The sequence below is a fragment of the Mustela putorius genome, unplaced genomic scaffold (genome assembly GCF_011764305.1).
Source record: "Mustela putorius furo isolate JIRA1106 unplaced genomic scaffold, ASM1176430v1.1 tig00003899_pilon_pilon_pilon, whole genome shotgun sequence".
Taxonomy (NCBI): Eukaryota; Metazoa; Chordata; class Mammalia; order Carnivora; family Mustelidae; genus Mustela; species Mustela putorius.
The window spans coordinates 565,406-583,306 of NW_025422048.1; the positions used below are offsets into that span (position 1 = coordinate 565,406).

The 17,901-nt window shown below is 46.9% G+C and overlaps 1 protein-coding gene across 8 annotated transcripts in view; it reads left to right on the top strand.

The window, feature by feature from the left end:
- Positions 1 to 17,901, top strand: part of GAB3 (GRB2 associated binding protein 3) — a 92,246-nt gene that overhangs the window by 5,394 nt on the left and 68,951 nt on the right. For 3 of the 8 annotated variants that reach the window (XR_006602979.1, XR_006602980.1, XM_045068046.1), the window contains exon 1: positions 8,556 to 8,688. The exons of 2 other annotated variants lie outside the window; for them this stretch is intronic. Coding sequence is in view for 3 of the 6 variants with exons in the window: in XM_045068046.1 (XP_044923981.1) it covers positions 8,617 to 8,688 (72 nt within the window). In the remaining 3 variants the exon portion in view is untranslated. Of the gene's footprint in view, positions 1 to 8,555; positions 8,689 to 17,901 lie in introns of those variants that run through there. 3 more of the 8 variants (XM_045068045.1, XM_045068042.1, XM_045068044.1) reach the window with 3 other exon arrangements.

Below are 17,901 nucleotides of genomic sequence, written 5' to 3' on the forward strand. Positions count from 1 at the left end.
TTCGGCTCAGGTCACGATCCCAGGGTCCTGGGATTGAGCCCTGCATGGAGTTCTCTGCTCGGCAGGGAGCCTGCTTCCCCCTCTCTCCCTGCCTACCTCTTTGCCTACTTGTGATCTCTCTCTGTGTCAAATAAATAGATAAAATCTTGAAAAAAAAACCTGCCACATTCACGAAGACTTAACTAGCTGCTGCACAAAGCTAAACAGTGAATTTCCATCCCTGTGTTTCTCCAGTCTTTGAACTAATTTCTGACATTGTCCCCTAAGTATTCGTTATTTCTTTTTTTTTTAAAGATTTTATTTATTTATTTGACAGACAGAGATCACAAGTAGGCAGAGAGGCAGGCAGAGAGAGAGAGAGAGAGAGAGAGAAGCAGGCTCCCTGCTGAGCAGAGAGCCCGACGCAGGGCTCGATCCCAGGACCCTGAGACCATGACCTGAGCCGAAGGCAGTGGCTTAACCCACTGAGCCACCCAGGCACCCCTATTTGTTATTTCTTTTGACTTACACTTTGGTAGAAAGGCAAAGCCCTGGAGGTTTCCACGTGGGCCCTTCTGCCGTGACTGCCTCATTCCATGGGTCAGGAACCAACGTGGCAATTCTGCTAATGATGTTGACCATCTTTCCATAGGCTCGTTTGCCACTGTCTGGAGAGCCTCCTCAGTGAATTGTCTCTTCATATCTTTTACCTATTTTTGGATTGGATTATGAGTGGTTTGGGGTTTTTTTATTATTGAGGTTTTAGGGTTCTTTACATATTCTTGGTATGAGTCCTTTGGCAGATATGTGCTTTGTAAATATTTTCTTCCAGTCTGCAGCTTGTCTTTTTTTTTTCCCCTAAAGATTTTATTTATTGAGAGAGAGAGAGAAAGGGAGGAAGCATGAGCAGGAGAGAGAGGCAGAGGAAGAGGTTGAAGCAGACTCCCCACTGTAGGGAGCCCAGCAGCCCCAGGGATCATGACCTGAGCCGAAGGCAGGCACTTAACCGACTGAGCCACCCAGGCGCCCCTTTAGCTTGTCTTTTTATACTCTTAACAAAAGTGTTGATTTTGATGAAATCTCATTTATCAATTTTTTCTTTCATGGATTGAGTCTAAGAATATTTTCTCCTATGTTGTCTTCTAAAAGTTTTATAGTTTTATGTTTTATGTATAAATACATGATTCATTGTGAGTTAATTTTTATATAAGGTGTGAGGTTTTGGCTAAACTTGCCAATGGATGTCCAATTTCTCCAGCACTGTTTGTTGAAAAGACTATCCTTCCTCCATTGAATTGCTTTTGTACGTTTGTCAAAAACCAGTTGAGCAGATTTATGTGGATCTGTGTGTCTCTTTCTCTGCCAAGAGCACACAGTCTTGATTACAGAGCTACTATATAATAAACCTCAAACTCATGTAAAGAGATTTGTGTGTTGATCTTGTACACTGCAACCTTAAAACCCACTTATTAATTATGGGAGTTTTTTCTGTAGATATCTTGGGATTTTCCATGAAGACAATTATATCATCTGCAGATTGAGACAGTTTTATTTCTTCCTTCTCAATCTGTGTACCTTTTGTTTCTAGAAGTTTCAACACTATGTTGGATAAGAAGAGTGAGAGCAGATATTCTTTTTTTAAATCAACATATAATGTATTATTTGCCCCAGGGGTACAGGTCTGTGAATTGTCAGGCTTACACACTTCACAGCACTCACATAGCACATGTCCTACCCAATGTCCATCACCCAGCCACCCTCTCCACACCCCTATCCCCCCAGCAACCCTCAGTTTGTTTTGTGAAATTAAGAGTCTCTTATGGCTTGTCTCCCTCCCAATCCCATCTTGTTTCATTTTTTCCTTTCTTATCCCCCAAGCCCCCCACTTTGCCTCTTAAATTCCTCATGTCAGGGAGATCATATGATAATTGTCTTTCTCTGACTTATTTTACTCAGCATAATACCCTCTAGTTCCATCCACGTCATGGCAAATGGCAAGATTTCATTTCTTTTGATGGCTGCATGGTATTCCACTGTGTATATAGACCACATCTTCTTTATCTGTTGATGGACATCTAGGGTCTTCCCATAGTTTGGCTATTGTGGAAATTGCTGCTATAAACATTCGGGTGCAGGTGCCCCTACGGATCACGGCATTTGTATCTTTAGGGTAAATATCTATAGTACAATTGCTGGGTCGTAGGGTAGTTCTATTATCAACTTTTTGAGGAACCTCCATGCTGTTCTTCTGCACCAGCTTGCATTCCCACCAACAGTGTAGGAGGGTTCCCCTTTCTCCGCATCCTCGCCAGCATCTGTCATTTCCTGACTGGTTAATTTTAGCCATTCTGACTGGTGTGAGATGGTATCTCATTGTGGTTTTGATCTGTATTTCCCTGATGCCGAGTGATGTTGAGCACTTTTTCATGTGTCTGTTGGCCATCTGGATGACTTCTTTGCTGAAATGTCTGCTCATGTCTTCGGCCCCTTTCTTGATTGGATTATTTGTTCTTTGGGTGTTGAGTTTGAAAAGTTCTTTATAGATTTGGGGTACAAGCCCTTTATCTGATATGTCATTTGCACATATCTTCTCCCATTCTGTCAGTTGTCTTTTGGTTTTGTTGACTGTTTCCTTTGCTGTGCGAAAGCTTTTGATCTTGATGAAGTCCCAACAGTTCATTTTGCCCTTGCTTCCCTTGCCTTCGGTGATGTTTCTAGGAAGAAGCTGCTGCGGCTGAGGTCGAAGAGGTTGCTGCCTGTGTTCGCCTCAAGGATTTTGATGGATTCCTGTCTCACATTGAGGTCATTCATCCATTTGGAGTCTATTTTTGTGTGTGGTGTAAGGAAATGGTCCAGTTTCATTTCTCTGCATGTGGCGGTCCAATTTTCCCAACACCCTTTGTTGAAGAGGCTGTCTTTTCTCCTGCTTTGTCGAAGATTAGTTGACCATAGAGTTGAGGGTCTATTTCTGGGCTCTCTATTCTGTTCCATTGATCTCTGAGTCTGTTTTTGTGCCAATGCCATGTTGTCTTGATGATGACAGCTTTGTAATAGAGCTTGAAGTCTGGAAATGTGATGCCACCAACTTTGGCTTTCCTTTTCAACATTCCTCTGGCTATTTTTTAAAAGATTTTATTTATTTATTTGACAGACAGAGATCACAAGTAGACAGAAAGGCAGGCAGAGAGAGGGGGGAGGCAGGCTCCCCACTGAGCAGAGAGCCCAACATGGGGCTCAATCCCAGGACCCTGGGATCATGACCTGAGCTGAAGGCCAAGGCTTTAACCCACTGAGCCACCCAGGCACCCCTCCTCTGGCTATTTGAGGTTTTTCTGGTTCCATATAAGTTTTAGGATTATTTATTCCACTTCTTTGAGAAAAATTGATGGTACTTTGATAGGGATTGCATTAAACGTGTAGATTGCTTTAGGCAACATAGACATTTTCACAGTATTTGTTCTTCCAATCCAGGAGCGTGGGAGAGCAGATATTCTTGCCTTGTTTCCAATTTTAAGAGAAAAGTGTCTGGTTTTGTTTTGTTTGTTTTTTGTTTGTTTGTTTGTTTTTGAAAAGCACCTGGTTTTTAACCAGTACATCTTCTGTGCACGTTCTTCAACAAGTTGCAGAAGCTCCCCTACCATTCCTAGCTTTTTGAGGGTGTCTGTCATGGCTTGGTGCTGGGTTTTGTCAAATGCTTGTTCTGCATCAATCAATACAAGTGTATGACTTTTCTTTAGATTGTTAACATGGTGGATTGCATTGATTTCTTTTCTGTTCGTATAAGTAACTGCTGTCCCCCAGCATGGGGCTTGAACTCAATACCCCGAGGTCAAGATTCACACATTCCACCATGGGAGCCAACCAGGTGCCCCTGATCGACTTTCATGTATCGAAGGAGCCTTGTGTCTCTGGAGTAAACCCCACCTAGTCATGGTGTATAATCTTTTTACGTAAAAAAGTGAATTCTACTTGCCAGGATTTTGCTGAGGGTTTGTACATCTAGATTCATGAGGCATAATGGTCAGTAGTTTTTTTTTTTTCTTTTTTTGTTTTACTGCCTTTTTCTGGTTTTGGTATCAGAGTAACACTGTCCTCATAGAATGAGTTCCCATATGTTTGATTTGGACTTGTGATGATAATTTCATACTATTTTATTTATTTAATTTTTAAAAAGATTTTATTTATTTATTTGACAGAGAAAGAGAGAGCCCAAGCAGGTGGGGGTTGGGGGGGAAGCAGGTTCCCTGCTGAGCAAAGAGCCAGATGTGGGCCTATATTCCAGGACCCTGAGATCATGACGGGAGCTGAAGACAGAGGCTTAACCCATTGAGTCACCCAGGTGCCCCTTATTTTATTTTTAAAGATCTCATTTATTTATTTATTTGACAGGGAGAGAGGGAGCACAGGCAGGGGGAGGAGGATCAGAGACAGAGGGAGAAGCAGGCTCCCTGATGAGCAGGGAGCCAGAGCCGGATGCGGGGGGGGGGGGGGGGGGGGGGGGGGGAGGGGGTTCCATCCCAGGATCCTGGGATCATGACCTGAGCCAAAGGCAGATGCTTCACCAACTGAGCCACCCAGGCGCCCCTAAAATAAAACTCTTAATAGTAGATATTTATGTTTGCAAATCCTTCTAGTCCTAAGGTTTATGGGACTCAATGAAAGGCCAAGCCAAACCTATTTTAAAATAATAATAAGCGGGGAAGCCGTGGTCTAGGGAATTCAGGTGCTGAAAACCACTTGTTATTCAAATGGGTCTCCTCTTCTGGGCTGGAAGGCAGAGAAGCTAGGAAGGGGCTTGCTGAAAGGGAATTAAAAGTTGCAGTACAAACAGGTCATCTCTCCCTAGAAATTTAGGAGGAGTAACCCTGCAGAAGCAATTTGGATTCGTCTGGAAGAGAGAGCGGTGCCCCCTGGAAGCTGCCAGAATGACTGTCCATATCACATCCTTATGTAACTGACACGGTTAGCCTGGAGACAAACAGTGGGTAACTGCAAAATTCATCAGGTTGTGACTTGAATTGAAGTTGCTGTTCCAGATGCTGTTGCTTTTCTGGAGTAAATTAACGCAGCCCCTGGTACCTGGCAAGTGGCTATTTGCCTGACAAAGGCTCTCTTCTCTATCGGAAGCAGCTCGCCTTTGTCTGGCTGGACCAGAAGTACAGCTTTAGTGTCTGGCTGCAGGCTATGTCTCTCTGGCTCCGCGTCATAATCTGGGGTGAATGGAACTTGATTTTTGCCACGGTTATGGGGAATATCATGCTGGTCCATTATACTGAAGACCTTATGCTTACTGGACCTGGTGATCAAGAGGTAGTTATTTTATTAATAAACATGTATGCCAGAGGACAGGAGATAAAGCCCGGGGACACTCAAAAGCCTGACCCTCAAGAAACATCTTGAGACGGGTGGGACCACGTTGGGTATTCAATGGGTCGCTGCCCCTCATGCCGCCTCCCGCTCAGAAAGGGACGCCATGGCAGGTGCAGGTCCTTGGATTCTGTTGGCAGCGTGTACCGCATCTAATTATTGCACACCCGGGGCACTGGCTGGCTCCAGCAGAGCGCGACTCGATCTCAGGGGCGTGATTCGGGCCTCAGGTTGGGGGTAGTGTTTGCTTAAAAAACACAAAAAGTGCACAATTGCTGCACACCCACGCATTCAACAAGTCATCTGTGAGGCTGCGTGTTTTCAGCAGTACCGAGGGTCAGGAGAGGTTCCGTGGCGGTTCCAGGAACAGTAGTTCCTGACCTTTACAATCGTGTAGATCCAAGATGAGCAGAGCCTGACACACTGGCAGGCGACACGGAGCCTCTGGCCGGTCCTCATAGGAGAAACAAGAAAGTTGCGGGAGTGAGCGGCTCCCGTCTCTGAGACTTTGAGGTTACAGCGGCTCCCGTCTCTGTTGGGCCCTACGGCCTCCGTTCCCCTGACTCGCCCCTGTAACCTCAGAGGGAGTTCTTTGTGACTAGGTATGTGGGTCAAAGTCTCAGAGGGAAGCAAATGGTAAAAGGTTAAGGGAATCTGCCACAAGTCGTGAGGCTCCCAGGGACTGGCATCAGCTGGTGTGGTCACTGCCACTGCTATGGACTCAACTTGCCCACAGGAGTGACAGCCTCCGATCAGGCAGCACTGCTGGGGCGACCAGCCAGCTTTGTGGTGGCAGGATGAGATATTACATCCATCTCGAACGTGTAGCAATTTGCCCCACTTGCACAGGCACTTACTGTAAGCCACACTTCGCCAGCGCTTGCTTCTGCCCACAGACTTACAGCACTTGACCCACTTTTGTAGGATCTCACCTAAGAAAATCAGTCAAAGACAGAAGTACCTGGCTGGCTCAGTCAGTTGAGCATTTGACTCTTGATCTTGAGGTCGTGAATTTGAGTCCCCTGTTGGGGGTAGAGTTTACTTTATAAAAATTTATTTGCGAGAGTGCTTGAGCACATGAGTGGGGGGAGGGGCAGAGGTCGAGGGAGAAACAGACTCCCCTCTGAGCAGGGACTTGGGGCTTGATCCCAGGACCTGGAGATGCTGATCTGAGGTGAACGTACATGCTTAACTGACTGAGCCACCCAGGTGTCCTGGGGATAGAATTTTCAGGAAGGATGGAAGGAAGGAAGGGAGGGATGGGGGAGGGAAAAATCGTAAAACACAAAAGACACACACCAGTGTGCTTGTGCTGAGGGACTGCACTAGTCCTACTCGGATCTCATTGCCCTGCAGCACCTGGCCTGCTGGGAGGGTTGGCGTGTTGACGACTGTATTATTGCACGGGTTGGGGGAAAATGTGCTGAAAGGTGGAGGATCTGTCTTAGAGGATCAGGGAAGTACCTTGAACTGGTGAGCGAGCAATTTGCACAGCTACAGTCCTCTGGGGCCCGTCCCCTTGCAGCCATGCTAGGCAGGGCCACTGAGGATTCAGACCAGGTGGGGACAGAGGTTCCTGTACTCATGCAATAACGAATTCGGAGCACCTGAGCTCTTGGCTGGAGAACAAAGGGAGTACAGGGCGGGCAGTAGAAGGAAGAAGATCGTAAAGCAGTCACAGAACTAAGGATTGTAGTCACTGTGTGTTACATACAAAGTTTTTCAATTTTCTGTTTATATTTTATGCATATCAAATAAATGGTGGCAGAGGTTAGCTTTCTAGTGTTTTCCTTTAGGCTGCAGGATATTGAGGTGGGGTGATGTCGGAACTAGAAGAGCAATGACTGTTTCCCAGAGATGGCTGCACTGACCAAGGGCACTTTTGGTTTCCTGTTTCAAGGAGAGCTTCTCAGTTGGGAGGAGGGACAGCGCGTTGTTTTGGTGGGAGCAGCGGTTGTTCCTTCAGTGAGTTTATTTTGCGCACAGGGTGTGCATAGATACTGAGTAGTTAGGGGGTGGGCTGTGGTGCATATGCGGGTCTCCTGTTTGAAAAGGTAGGAGAGCTAAAAAAAATTTTAAAAGATATTTACAGTTCTCCCTTGACTCGAGGTTTCTAGATGCGAATTAGGTTTGGCCAGCGAGCTACAGGTCTGTGAGGTTTGGAAAGCAGGAGGGAAGTCGCGGACTGCGGTGGTGGTCTGGGGGCCGTGGGTTCGGAGAGGCGTGAGCGCTGGCGGTACCCGGAGTCCACGCGTGAGAAGGTAATAATAGTGCATGAGGGGTGGGACCTCAGAGCCGAGAAGTCTCTTTGTAAGTCGCAGAAATGATATGGCGTTTATTTATTCGTCTTGCAAGTGTGAGTTTCTCGGGACAGGCACGACAGCACGGCGAAAGCAGTATGGGTCTGGGTGCCGTGCAGGTGATAACGAACCTCAGGGAGATGCTGCGCATGGACGGGGGGGGGGGGGGGGGGGGGGGGGGGGGGGGGGGGGGGGGGGGGGGGGGGGCGGGGTGCTGATTTCAGGGTGATCGTCAGTGCTTGTCTGTACACACAGTACGTTGGCCCCGGCCGGCCTGTCTCTCCCAACGTTAGCTCAGGGCCGCGAGCGCGCGTGGCGGCAGCTGGTTGTGGTTCTCGGTGTCGTGGAAAGTGCTCGGCGCACACGGCGGCCCGGCCGTTCAGAGACTCAGCCCTGAAAGCCCCGGGGGCCGCGAGGCCGCGGATGGCACCTCCGGGACATAAAGTTTATAAAGCTCAGGGTCCCGGAGGACGTTTGAGTTCCTCGGCCGCCGAGCTCGGCGCCGCGGGACGGTGAATCCGGGGGAGGGGCGTGCGAGAGCCCCTCCGCAGCCGCTCACAGCGGGACTGGTGGGGGACGGCGACGTCGGACGGGAGCTTCGCTTTCGCGCCTCCCTGGTCCTGGCGCTCGCAGGTGCGGGTCCCCGGCTTCGGCTCGCCGCCGGGATCCCCGGGCCCGGAGTTCCGCACGAGGGGGCTCGCCCGCCTCCACTAGCCCCCGGCCGCCCCGCCGCCCCGCTCCCCGCGCCGTCTGGGTCGCGGCGGTGGCGCCGTTCCTCCCCGCCTCGCCTCGCCTCCGCCCTCCGGGGAGCGCAGCGGCCGGGGGTGGGGGGGGGGGCGGGGGTCGCGGCGGGGGCTCGGGGCGGTGCCGGGCGGGCGGAGCTGGGCCCGCCCCGCCGGCATCCCCGGCCCGACTTCCTCCTCCTGCCCCGGCGACCCAGCTGGAGGAAGCGGCGGCGGCGGCGGCCACGATGAGTGCGGGCGACGCCGTGTGCACGGGCTGGCTCGTCAAGTCGCCCCCCGAGAGGAAGCTGCAGCGCTACGTGAGTGGGGGCGTCCTCGGGCCGCGCGGACGCACACGCACGTCGAGTACCGGCGGCCGCGGGGTCGGACCGGGAGGCTCCGCCGCGCCGCCGAGCTCAAGCGGGCGGGGGGGGGTGGGGGGGTGGGGCGGGAAGCGGCCCCGGGGCAGAGCCCGCGGGCTACGCGGCGCGTGGAGGCCGGCGCGGGGCGGAGAGGGGCGGCGGGGCTCGGGGCTCCCCCGGCGCCGTCTGCGGCGCTCTCTCGTGGGGCTGTCGGCGGACTCGCGTCTTCGGGAACCTTTCCCGGGGACACTCATGGTTTCTCTCGTCGTCGCTTCTCGGCTCTTTCTGCTGACACCGCGCTTTCCGAGCACCGGCCGGAGCCGAGGACTCGTGCCGGGGGAGAGACGGGGCGCTGGGGAGAGCGCATCCTCCTGCGCGCGGCAGTGCCAGGTTCCGTGTGGCGCCGCCGCGCCGGGCGCGACGCTAGAAAACGGGCCACCCCGGAGTACCTGATTGTTCCTGAGAGCAAGACGCGCTCGAGCCCTCGGGGACCGCATGGAAATAGATGCTGGCGCTGCTTGCCACGTTTAGGAGTAGGTGGTTGGATCCATGTTGTTCAGGATTCGTACCTTCTCTGCAGCTGCAGAGCTCGGTGCTCGGGACAAACACGCCTGCTCTGGAGGCGCCGTTCCTGTGTAGACCGCGCTGCCATCCCGGGATCCCCGGGGCCGCCGAGTTGCACCTCCGTTTTTCTTCTCACGTTTACGAGGCACCTACCGTGTGAACCGGGAGGAGGTGGAATTCTAATGACAGGACCCATTTTTGGACATGACTCGGCCACTTTCCCCATTGACCCTAAACTACACAGTGTCTCTCAGGAGTTGTTGAGAAGTTTCTGTTGTTCAGTCTGCGGAGCAACATTTTAACAATGTATTTTTTAAAGAGTTATTTATTTTATTGATTTTTAATTTTTAAAAGATTTTTTGTAAAGTCATCTGTACACCCAACCCCAATATCAAGAGTTGCATGCGGTACTGGCAGGGCCAGCCAGGCACCTCACTACTGAGCAACATTTTAGAGGAATATTGTTCAACTTGCCAGGCAGATGTCTGTCCTTTCATTATTCTCTCTGAGTCCCATACTCATTAAACACAAGGTCTGGTACTTTTCAGACTGTTACTACACAGTTGCTCCCTTAACGATGAAGATACTTGCAGGACAAGTAAACCTGCTCCCTGAGCTCTGCAGGGGCAGGGGACAGGCACAAAGACTGTTTATAAAGCCAACTCATAATGGCTTTCCTTGTGGTCCTTTGACATATGAGGCTTCTTCCAGGTTCACTACCTATTTTTACAGTGCCGCTCACTCTCACGATGATTTCTGATGATTCAGAAAAAGATTGTGCACCTGGAGGGTAACGTTTATGGAAGATTTTCTTTTTCTGGTCTTGTTTTCTATCTTGTCCCAAGTAGACTGTCTCAGGAAAGATGATTAGTATTTCATCAGTTTTGGGAAAGCGTGCATGTACATACCTAATACCATATGCATTTCATTCCTTTCGGTGGAGGTGGAGATATGGCAAGGTGAACTTTGCCCACAGCTTATAGATGAGGGAGGCATCTGATGGTAGGATGCTGATGGAGGAGACTTAAAACAGGAGTACCTAGAGGTCCTCTTACCAGCAGTCCCAACACATAAACCAAGACCTTTTACTTGATGCTGGTCAACTTTTTCTGAGGGCTCTTTGGCTCTGCAATGCTGTTGTGTTAAAAGTCATCCCAGAGGGCGCCTGGGTAGTTCAGTTGGTTGGACGACTGCCTTCGGCTCAGGTCATGATCCTGGACTTCCGGGATCGAGTCCCGCATCGGGCTCCCAGCTCCTTGGGGAGTCTGCTTCTCCCTCTGACCTTCCCGCCTCTCATGCTCTCTCTCACTGTCTCTCTCTCAAATAAATAAATACATAAATAAATAAATCGGGCTCCCAGCTCCTTGGGGAGTCTGCTTCTCCCTCTGACCTTCCCGCCTCTCATGCTCTCTCTCACTGTCTCTCTCTCAAATAAATAAATAAATAAATAAATCAATCTATCTATCTATCTATCTTTGGGGGAGGGGGAAGGCATCCCAGAACACATAGTGTGGTTTCTCCTGATCTCCTGCTTTCGCGGAAATCCCTATGGCCACTAGATGGCGAGCACGTGTCAGTTCAGCGCGGCGCGGATCGCCCTGTCCTAGCGGCCACCTTTAATTCCGACATTGTCACGAGGACTTGGTCTTTATTTCAGTTGCCCGCCAACTCTGAATCAGGCCCTGTGTCGGGCTACTACAGAGACGGGGCAAAGACACGGATCCCTGTTTCCAAAACGTCCACAGTCAAACGTTTGTAACACAATAACGTAACAAAACTGGTTAGTGGCCCAGCAGCGGCAATGACTCAGTTCTCTGCGCTGCAAGCCAACGGGCAGTGCTCCGCGAATGCTTGTTAGATTACAGATGGAAGCCGAGTCTATTTTTAGGTAAATATTTCAGTCCAAGGTAAGCTCGTACTTCATCCTCTTGAATCCATGAGCCAAGGCAATCAGAAAGTTATTTTTATCACTGCTCTTTTAAAAGATAGTAGTTGACTCTTTTGTGGTTTTTGTTTCAAAAATATATGAATATATTCTAGAAACAATTCAAACAGTCTAGGAATAAGTAGACTAAAAAGTGAAAGACCCCCGTTCCCTGAACCCCACCTCATTCCACAACCCTCCCTAGGGATAACAACTGTTAGCAGTTTGGTGAATATCATTCTAGAAAAATGTCTTCAAAACACATTTTATTTTTATACAAATGAGATCATACTATACAAATTGTCCGACAGTTTACTTTTTTCACGATAATTTTGGACATCTTTCCAAATTAGTACATATAAATTTACTTTATACTTCTAAACCATTGCCTAATATTTCTTGTAATAGATGTAACATAATTTAATAATTGTTCTATTGATGTACATTTGTCTTTTATTTTCTCAGTTTTTCTACTGATGAATATTTATCTTTGATTTTCTCAATTTTTAAAATTTTTTAAATAAACATATAATATATTTTTATCCTCAGGAGTACACGTCTGTGAATCGCCAGGTTATTTTCTCAATTTTAAAGAATTCTGTAACAACGATTATAAATCACAAGAATTTACATTAATTTTTTTTACATTTTATTTAGTTATCTGGCACAGACAGAACAAAAGTGGGGACAGGGGAGGGGACAAAACTGACAGAAAAGCAGGCTTCCCACTGAGCAGGGAACCTTATGTAGAGCTGGATCCCAGGACCCTGAGATCATGATCTGAGCTGAAGGCAGAGGCTTTAACCCCCTGAGCCACCCAGATGCCCCAATTTTATATTTTATATTTAGATCAGTGATCCATTCAAATTAAATTCTGCCAAAGGTATATTTATGTTGTGGATTATAATAATAATCCTGCTTTTGTTGCAATACCATTTATGGAATAGGCTGTCTGTACCCCATTGAATTACTTTTGCAACTTTAAGAATGAATTGGTTGTGATTTGTGGGTCTATTTCTGTATTCTGTAGTCTGTTCCATTGATTTCGTTGTTTATCTTTATGCAAATGCCATGCTGTTTTGATGACAATAGTTTTATCATAATTCTTGAAATCAGGCAGTTTTAGTCCTCCAACTTCGTTTTTCTTTTCAGAGTTGTTTCGGCTGTTCTGGGTCCTTTGCTTTTCCACATCAGCTTCAGAATCAGATTGTCAACTGGTTTCTCTATATTGACCTTATATTCTGCAACCTTGCTAAACTCACATACTGAGTTCTGGTAGCCTTGTTTATACTTTGAACCTGTGGTACTGCCAGTGTTGCAGAGAAGTCACGAGAGCAGATATCCTCGACTGTTTTTTCTGATCCTAGGGGGAAAGCATTTAGTCTTTTACCTTTTCAGCATGGCAGCCATAAGCTTTTTGTAGTTGCCTTTTATCAAGTCAGGGAAGTTCCCTCGAACTGCTAGTTTGCTGAGACTTTTTTTATGACTTGGATTTTCATAAATTTTTGCCGTTACTGCATCTACAAAAATAATAGTATACTTTTTCCTTTTTTTGTCTGTTACTATGGCGAATTATTCTGAATTATTGATTGATTTTTGCATGTTCAGCCAGACTTGAGCTTTTGGGATAAGCTTCACTTGGTTGTAATATATTACTCTTTTCATATATTGCTTGATTTAATTGGCTTTTATTTTGCTGAGGATATTTGCTTTGTCTGTGAAGGATATTGGTCTGTAGTTTTCCTTTTTTGTACTATCTTTGTCTGGCTTTGATGTCAGCATAATGCTGCCTCATAAAATGATTTGGGAAGTGTCCTGCCCCCCACCCTTTCTAATTTTCTGAAAGATATTGTGTAGTATTGCTGTTCTCTTTTCCTTAAGTGGTAAAATTCACTGAAGAAACCATCTGGACCTGAACTTTTCTTTGTGGGATGGTTATTAACTACAAATATAATTTCTTTTTAACAGGTAATAGGACTCAGCCCCTGGGTGGCTCAGATGGTTAAGCTTCTGCCTTCAGCTCAGGTGTGATCCAGAGGTCCTGGGATCAAGTCCCACCTTGGGCTCCCTGCTCCATAGGGAGCCTGCTTCTCCCTCTGCCTCTGCCTCCCTCTCTTTCTCTGTCTGTCTCCCATGAATAAATAAATAAAATCTTTTTAAAAAAACAGGTAACAGAACTATATAGATTACTTGTATCTTGTTGAATGAGCTTTGGTAGTTAATGTTTTTCAAGGATTTTCTGTAGTTCATCTAAGTACTTGAATTAATTGTCATAAAGTTGTTTGTTATATTCACTTATCCTTTTAATATCTATAGGATCTATAGTGATGCTTTCTCTTTCATTTATGATACTGCAGTTTCTTTCTTGTCTATTTTTTTCCTGATCAGTCTCGGTAAGTTTTATTAATTTTACTGATATTTTCTAAGAACCAACTTATAGTTGCATTGATCTCTACTTTTCTGCTTTCCATTTCATGGATTTATCCTCTTATCTTTACTATTTATGATCTTCTGATTGCTTTGGATTTAACTTTATCTTTACTTTCTTAAGGTGGAAACTTAAATTACTATTTTGAGTAATTAGTAACTAAATTACTTCTGTTTCCTAATATAAGAATTTAATAAATTTACCTCTAAGCATTGCTTTAGGTGCATTCCACAAAATTTGATGTGTTTTCTTTTTTTAAGATTTATTTATTTATTTTAGAAGAGAGAATGTGGGGGGAAGGGCAGAGGGAGAGGAAGTGATAGTATGCAGCAGACTCCACATGGAGCAGGGAGCCTGATGTGGGGCTTAATTGCATGACCCTGACTGAGATCTGGACCTGAGCCAAAACCAAGAGACACCTAACCAACTGTGTCCCCAGGTGCCTCTGATACGTTGTATTTTCATTTTCATTTATTTCAAAATATTACTTAATATTCTTCTGAAACTTACTCTTTTTTTAAAGATTTTATTCATTTGAGACAGAGGGAGCACAAGCAGGGGAAGAGGGAGAGGGAGAAGCAGACTCCCCGCTGAGCAGAGAGCCCAATGTGGGACTTCATCCCAGGACCCTGGGATCATGACCTGAGCTGAAGGCAGACGGTTAACCATCTGAGCCACCCAGGCGCCCCTGAAATTTCCTCTTTGACCCAAGGGTTGCTTAGAGAGTTTGTTTAGTTTCCACATATTGGGAGATTTTCTAGATATCTTTCTATTCTTAATTTCTACTGCATTCCATTATGATCTATGAACAAACTCTGTATGACTTCTGTTCTTTCAAATTTGTTATTTATATTGGGGCCCACAGTAAAGTTTTATTTGGTGAATATTATGTGTGCACATGAAAAAAGCATGCATTCTTCTCTTGTTGTGCAGAATGTTCTGTAAATGCCAGTTAGGTCAGGTTGGTTGATACTGTTCTTCTGTTCTATATCCTTAGTGTTTTTTGCTTACTTTTACAGTCAAGTACTGAGAAAGGAGTGTAAAAGTTTCCATCTCTAACTGGATTTGTACATTTCTTGTTCTAGTTCTATTTGCTTTTAATTCATATATTTCAATGCTCTGTTTTTATTTGAACACATTTAGAATTATTATATTTTCTTGTACAATAACCCTTTGTCATTATTTAATGTTTCTCTTTATCTGTGATGCCATTTCTTATCTGAAATCTATTTTTCTTATATAAATGTAAGTATCCCATCTTTCTTTTGATACATGCTTGTGTGTTACATCTTTTTCCATTCTTTTACTTCTGACTTACCTGTCTCTTCTTTTTTTTTTTTTTAAAGATTTTATTTATTTATTTGACAGAGAGAGAGATCACAAGTAGGCAGAGAGGCAGGCAGAGAGAGAGAGAGAGAGGAGGAAGCAGGCTCCCTGCTGAGCAGAGAGCCCGATGCGGGACTCGATCCCAGGACCCTGAGATCATGACCTGAGCCGAAGGCAGCGGCTCAACCCACTGAGCCACCCAGGCGCCCCACCTGTCTCTTCTTTAAATTTTACTTATTTGTTTGTTTACTTATTTGTTTTTAAGTAATCTCTGTGCCCACTGTGAGCCTCAAAGTCACAACCCCAAGATCAAAAGTTGCGTGCTCTACAGGCTGAGCCAGCCAGGTGCCCCAAGTGTCTTTATATTTAACACGAGTTTCTTACACACAGCATATAGCTGGATTTTGCCTTTTAAAATGCAATCCTAGGCACCTGGGTGGCTCAGTGGGTTGAGCCGCTGCCTTCGGCTCGGGTCATGATCTCAGGGTCCTGGGATCGAGTCCCACATCGGGCTCTCTGCTCAGCAGGGAGCCTGCTTCCTCCTCTCTCTCTCTGCCTACTTGTGATCTCTCTCTCTGTCGAATAAATAAAATAAAAAAAAAAATTTAAAAAAAAAAAAATAATAAAATAAAATGCAATCCTAGCCTCTTCATTTTAATTGGGATATTTAGTTTATTCACATAAAATATGATTATTGAAATGTTTCAAATAAAATCTGCCATCTTGCTAGCTGTTTTCCATTTGTTCTCTCTGTTCTTTGTTTCCTTTGTCTTATGTTTTTGCTTTCTCTTGGGTTAATCAAGCCTTTTCCTTTACTTGATTTTATCTTCATGTTAACTTGACAATCATAACCTTTTAATTTTTACTACTTACCCTATAGTGTAAAATATACATCTTTATTTTTTTAAGATTTTATTTATTTATTTGATATACAGAGAGAGATCTCAAGTAGGCAGAGAGGCAGGCAGAGAGAGAGAGGAGGAAGCAGGCTCCCCGCTGAGCAGAGAGCCCGATGCGGGGCTCCATCCCAGGACCCTGGGACCATGACCTGGGCTAAAGGCAAAGGCTTTAACCCACTGAGTCACTCAGGCGCCCCTAAAATATACATCTTTAACTAATTGCAGTCTTTCTTTAAATAATAATACACAACTTCATGTATAGTGTAAGGACCTTATAACAGTATATTCCCAATTCTGACCTTGTATTCTTTATGCTATTGTTGTCATGCATTTTGCTTTATCTAGCTATCTATTTATTTATTTTTAAATATTTTATTTATTTATTTGAGAGAGAGAGTGTGTGTGAGCGGGCAGGGGTGGGCAGAGGGAGAAGCCGTCTCCTGGCTGAGCAGGGAGCCCAACATGGGGTTCGATCCTAGAACCCCAGGATTATGGTGTGAACAGAAGGCAGACACTTCATCACTGAGTCCCCCAGGCGCTCTGGTCTATAGTTATTTCTTGGTGATAGTTATATCTTCGGTTTTTTACTTATCTTTTCTTCTGCAATGTCTAATCTGCTGTTCATGCCATTCAGTGTGGTTTTCATTTTAGACCTTATATTTTTCATCTTTAGAAGGTAAATTTGTATCTCTTTAATTTTTCATATCTTCTTAATATGCTAATGCTTTGTGTGCCTTCTTGAATATGTGGGACATATATATTTACTTTTAATTAATTTTTTTTAGTAATTTCTACCCTCAACATGGGGCTTGAAATTATGAGCCCCAAGATCAGGACCCCTAGACGAAGAGTTGCATGCCCTTTTGACTGAGCTGGCCAGGCACCCCAGGAACACGTTTATAATAAGTGTCCTAGTGTGCTTGTGTACTTGGGACAAGCGCAGCAGCTTCTGTTCCACTTTGGAGAAGATAGCATGCTCCAGATCACTGTGCCATTCGAAACTTCACTTCGGGGTCAGGCTCAGGAAACCTACTGTGTTCACTTCATGCTTTCTGGCATGCATTGTTTCACTAATCACAGGCGCTCTCTGCTTGCGCTCAGCAGGTCTAATGGGCACAATGTCATTAATGTAGCATACCAGTGTGATGTCTGAGACGTGTCAAGGAAGTCACAGTCTCTATGGACTAGATTATGGCAGAGTAGCAGAGCGTCCATGGTTTGGGGACAATATCATAAAGACGTGCTACTGTTCATGCCAATGGAAAGTGAACTGTTCCTGCTGATGCCTGCTGGTCAGTAGCCGCCCGCCGGCTTCCGGGGCTGTGTTGATGTCATCCTGTGGCGGGGGCTGTGTCCGGGGCAGTGGCTGCAGCGGGTGCGGACTCCGGTCCCGCGCTGTCCGGTGGGCGGAGCGGGTGTGTCGGGAGAGGCTGGGATCTGCATCCTTGAGGTCTTGGCTGGTGGCTCGCTGGTGGCTCGTCTCTGCAATTCCTCCCGGCACGCGGGGATGCCTTGGAATTGCTCCTGGGGCCGTGGGAGTGCCGAGTTCCAGTGACTTTTGCCCTTCCTGCCGGCAGAGTCCTCAGGCCGCGGACCAGCAGGCCCGGGCCAGGATCTGGTCAGTCGCCAGCGGTGTTGCTGCAGTCACACGGCCACGCGCTGGAGAAACCGCCACACCGTCAGCGGCCACACGGAGACCGAAGCCGCTCGAGGCCTCCCGGAGCGCGCCGCTTGCCGAAAACATTCTTTCGGGAGCTGCCGCGGCGGCGGCTGAGGGAAGAGGCCGGCGCGGGAGGCCCGTGGCCCCTTTCCCCTTCCCTGTGCCCTTGTGTTTCTCCCGTCGCTCAAGCCCATTGAATGGGGCCACTGTCACGCCGTTCCTGGCCCCTTCGCGCGTCCTCGCTCCTGTCTGCAGCCGCAGGCGGCAGCCCATCTCCGCCCTGCGTCCGCGGCCCGGGGCCTGGCGGGCTCCGACGCGTCCGAGTGAACCGCGCGGCGGGGTGTGCGGGCTTCGGCGCGGCTCCTACCCC